At 35.0% G+C, this 5,000-nt stretch overlaps 1 protein-coding gene across 1 annotated transcript in view; it reads left to right on the top strand.

The window, feature by feature from the left end:
- Nucleotides 1-4,452, top strand: part of LOC125038611 (protein LTV1 homolog) — a 5,530-nt gene extending 1,078 nt beyond the window's left edge. Inside the window, exons 4-10 of the mRNA XM_047632148.1 lie at nucleotides 116-221; nucleotides 338-605; nucleotides 1,435-1,675; nucleotides 2,422-2,634; nucleotides 2,920-3,139; nucleotides 3,272-3,393; nucleotides 3,931-4,452. Coding sequence (XP_047488104.1) covers nucleotides 116-221; nucleotides 338-605; nucleotides 1,435-1,675; nucleotides 2,422-2,634; nucleotides 2,920-3,139; nucleotides 3,272-3,393; nucleotides 3,931-4,041 — 1,281 coding nt within the window. The 3' untranslated portion in view covers nucleotides 4,042-4,452. The remainder of the gene's footprint in view (nucleotides 1-115; nucleotides 222-337; nucleotides 606-1,434; nucleotides 1,676-2,421; nucleotides 2,635-2,919; nucleotides 3,140-3,271; nucleotides 3,394-3,930) is intronic.
- Nucleotides 4,453-5,000: the final 548 nt, after the last annotated feature.

Below are 5,000 nucleotides of genomic sequence, written 5' to 3'. Positions count from 1 at the left end.
TGAATTTAAGTACTTTATTTTTATTATGTCCATTATTATTTTTCTTTTATTATGTTACTTTCTGTATGAAAAATAAGTTCTGAATTGATGCATGTGTTACTCTTTTTATTTAAAGGACAAGAAAAAACTAGAAGGCAAGAAGTTGGTCCTCCCATCTTCAGCCTTTGAATCCTATGTTGAAGAACCCATTGGTCTTCTGAACAAAGCTGCACCAGTGACAGGTTTGTGACAGAAGTTCTTGTCATAAGGAACAGTTCTGTTTTTTCCATTTCTGTGTAATAATAATAGTACCATTAGCTACTTGATCTTTTTCTAAGTTGATTTCTTTCACGTTCAGGACCACGGCCAGAGCTAGACCCGGATATTGTCGCAGAATTAGATGATGACTTTCTGGGTGGGGAAATGTGCAACCCCGGTGAAGATGGTGGTCTTCCGGATAATTTTGTGCTGATGCTCAACTCGGAAAATCCTGTCGACGAATTGGGCGAAGATGGAGAATGGGAGGATTGTGATGAGGATGAAGAAATATGGGGCAATGGTTATGAAAGAAAGATGCCAGCATTGGAAGATACCATGGAAGGAATACCTCCATACTCAAAATTCAGGTAGGATATATTTACAGGTCTTGAGGTTTGAATGACCCAACTTATTTTCTGTAAAAAAAAAGAACGAAAAAGATCTGTTCAAGGACATTTAAGTACATTTGTTCCTAGTTCAGTTTCATATAGCAGTCAGATAAGGATACCATACTGCTTGATGGTCAAAAGGAAAAGCAGGGAGAAGATGAGTAAGTGATAGTAAAGAGGAAAGGAAAAGTTGTGGGCTGTGAACATAAAGCCGCAGCCTGCCAAAGACCTGTATTGTGTATGAGACCAACAGAGAGGCTGACAATGGAATAGATTTTGCTACAATTAATCATAATGAAGTTATGAATGATTGGACTTGTTATACTTCTATTCCTTCATCCTTAAAATAAAAGATAGTAATGGCAGTTTCTGCATTATTTATTTTAAATGATGCCTGAAGATATATGGACCTCAAAATAGGATTTGATTTTTTTTATGTTAGAGATATTTACCTGCTTATTGCACAGTCCTTGTGACTATGAAGACAATCAGATACCATAAGGTATGTAGGAAGATGAAATGACACCAGCCCTATTGGCAAAGGAAATAATAATCCCATTTTGGATGGCATTTGTAGACCTCTTGTATATGTAGGTATTATCTCATTAGGCTTGATTTGTAAAGAAGAAAATAAGTAATAATGTTTATGAATTATTTTGATATATTCCAATGGCTGAAAGGAAAAGGCATATGTCGGACAGATGCAGAAAATGAAATGTAGGTATTGAATACTGTATTTTAATCTTACATTAGCTCTGTTGTTGTCATTGCTAGTAGAAAAATATCTAACTATTTTTTTTTTTTTCAGTACTTATAGGGACAAAGGCCAAGATGAAGGTTATGATGCCGATGAGGAGGAGCGAGACTTCAGCAGTGACTTTAACGACAGTGACGACGAAGAAAGGGACGAGGTGGGCAGCCTAGAAGGTCCACCCCGAACCTTTAGGGATGAGGAGACCAAATCTCACTTCACAAGCTATTCTCTGTCATCCTCGGTTCTTCGCAGAAATGAGTTGCTCTCTCAACTGGATGGATGTTTTGAAGAAAAAGTAAGTGGTGGTCCTGCTGTGATTCAGCTGCTTCTTTGCCTTGTGCTATAAGAGATCTTGGATTCCCCCTTATTTTGGTTGCTTTATCTTGCTGTCACACTGCTCTTGCAAAGATAAATGACTTGCAGCTTATTGATTAAGGTTTAAAGAATTGCAAGAAAATAGAAGAATTATTATCCATTCATGAATGTATTTATGAATGAAGAGGCAGTTTTCAGGTGGGTTACAGTGAACTTGATGCTCTTGTCCCTCCTAGTATTTGGTGCATGTCTCCTGTCTAGGTCTTATCTAACTGTATGGAAGCCACCGTTAACCCCTTATTTGTAGGTACATCTACTATGATGCCATGGCGGTGTAGTGCCAATGCCGTGGGTGGCATTCCTACAGATGTGGTCCATACAGATATACTCATTTTGGCGGACCACACGGCCACCGAAAATGCCCACGCACATTGGGTTAAGAAAAAGAATAATAGAATAAAAATAAATAGATAAATTAATAATTAAGTAATAAGTAAATAAATAGACATATCAGTAAATGTCAGTGAATGAATGAATTAGATTCTTGGAATACAGTGGTTATTAATATAGCAATGAAAGACAGAAAACTTCTTTTTATGAATTACAGTTTTTTCATCATTATCTGACCATACTTTCAGTTTGTGTGATAGTTTGAATAATGCAAACTTACATGGGGAGGAAACTGCAAGGTGGGTCAAGTGACTGATGTGAGTTTTATTTTTACAGTTCCTCCGAGAATATCAGGACGAACAGGTTGGAGCTCTGGATGGTGAAGACATCGATGGCTACGTTGACGAGGAGTCGCTTCTCTTCAAGCAGGCAATGGATCAGTCCCGTAAGCAGATAAAGGAAGATTCAGATGAAGAAAATACTAGGATTGTTAAGTGGATCAAGGATATGCAACAACAGAAAGGTTTTGGGAAAGAAGAGAAGGAAGAGGTTTGTATATTTATAATTTTTTTGTGATAGTAACAATAACAACAAAGATATTAATGAAAATAATACCGCTGTAATTTTATAAGTCTGTATTTGCATTTTTGTTATCATCTTTATTGGATCATAACTGTAAATGTCTTTCATCAATGTTGCATTTGTGTGACGTGACCATCATCATCGATCAAGAAGATCATCATTTTTATTATCATTTTTACAGTCAGCAATACTGTCCCATATATAATTGCTATCATCATTATTAGTAATCATTAATTCTATTTCTTATGACAGGTGATTGTATCAGACGACGAGCACAAAGAGAAATGGGACTGTGAATCCATTCTGTCTACATATTCAACCCTCTATAATCATCCCCGCACCATCACAGATCCCCCAAGACGCAAGAAAATCGCCATTAATCCCCGTACTGGCATCCCCGTGGAACATGAGGCAGGAGGTTTGACAAGAAAGGCTCTGGCACAGCATGATTTAGATTCCTCGGCTATGAAAGGTAAGCAGGGTATCTTGAATAAGTTCCCGAGGAAGTTAGTGGTCTTGCTTGAAAAGGTGATAGTTTTGACATTGATTTTTATTAGTGTTATTTTTTTTTACCTTTGTAATGAAAAGACTTTCTTGATCTCAGATGGTGGACAGTTGGACACTGAGACACTCATCACAAGCATGTCGGCCATCTCATTTAGACCAGCTGGAGAGACACCGGAGGAGCGTAGATTTAGGAAAAAGGCACTTAAAGAGTTACGAAGGGTAAGTTCCCCTGCTGTAATGTCCAGTATTGAGTGGCTCTTCAGGCATTTTCTGTATATTGGCTCTAGAGGTCCTGTTTTTTTGTTAAGCTGTTTAGTTTTATGTTTGTAATAACATGCCATTAACCCATCAAAGTCACTGTAAATATTTAGCTAAATCACACACCAAAGATATATTATGCAAGGTAGTATATTTCACATAAAGATTCCATATTTTTCATGAAATATAGTATGCAGTGCTTGATATATCTATTATGTATGATTTATCTAAATATTTTAAAGGTAGTCCATTGACAACAGGTATATATCCAGTATGTAGATGAGTAAATGTGAATCTGCTAATTTGTACATTTTAATTAGTTTTTGAACGCAAATATTATAACTTGGCTCATACCTGGCTACTATAGATTTTTTATTTTTTGAAATGCGTTGCTGCTTAGAAAATGTTTATAAGAAGGTTGAAAATTATTGCTTTCCAGAAACTTCTGAGATTACTAAGAATGTACAAATTATTCTTATTTCTTTTTTAATTTTACAGGAAAGACGCATTGAGAAGAAAATAAATAGAGCGGCATTTAAGGATGAAAAGAAGAGGCAAGAGAAGGTTATTATGAACAACAGAAACAATACTAAAATATCTTTAATGTGATGTGATTTTTTTTTTTCTCTCTCATTTTATTGATGCCTGAAATACAGGTATTTTGTTGATTTATTGAATATTTACTAAGCTTAAAGGAAATCTGCTGTGACTTTAGAATTACAACTCACAGATATACATATGTAACACAATTCAAATATCTTCGGGATTCTTTCTCAGAAAGCGCACTAGTTGTAGCCTGCATGATTACTCAATAAACGGTTCTGCGACCTACACGTATTTTACAGTGTGCACTTTCCCAGTTGTTTCAAGGACATCTTTTCAGTTTGAACACCTTTGTTATTGTTGTTATTATGGATTATCTCCTCTTAGCCACAAGTAGATGTGAGCACCATATATTGTATCTCAATGATGAAAATTATAATTGTGTCTATTTAACATGAATAAATCATGAGTATATCACTTAATATTTCATAATCCTTCAAATTGTATTAATTTATTTTTATATGTTTTTGTTAAGTGTGTTTTTCAAGAGTACTATAGGTTTTTGTAAAAAAGAAAGGTTTTTTTGTTTGTGTGTGTGAGTTTGAGTGTGAATTTGGATGTTTGTGTAAGTGTAAGAGTAAGTTTTTTTCTTAAGGAAATATCAAGGGCTATTGTGTGAAAAAACATCTGTAGGACAGTTTATCATTTGTGCAACAATTTGATCAGAATTTGATCATCAGGCAAGATGTAAAGGTGATTTTCGAAGTCTTAAGTAAAAGGGCCATGAGTATTTTATTAGCAAGAATTGTTTTTTATGATTTTAAATTACCAAAGGCTGAAGGTATTTCTGAATAATCACTTTAGAGAACATCATAAAAAATCATCCTTGTCTTTGTCTTCAAAGGAATCATGACAGAAAAATGCAGTTACCAGCTATGAAACAATCAAGTCACTAAAATTGTGCCAGATATTTTGAAATCATTAGTGATTATTATGATTGTCCTTTTAATTATTGGCCTCTTGTC

The sequence above is a fragment of the Penaeus chinensis genome, chromosome 25 (genome assembly GCF_019202785.1).
Source record: "Penaeus chinensis breed Huanghai No. 1 chromosome 25, ASM1920278v2, whole genome shotgun sequence".
Classification (NCBI taxonomy): domain Eukaryota; kingdom Metazoa; phylum Arthropoda; class Malacostraca; order Decapoda; family Penaeidae; genus Penaeus; species Penaeus chinensis.
Note: the sequence above shows the minus strand (reverse complement) of the source record. Positions and strands in the feature narration are given on the sequence as shown.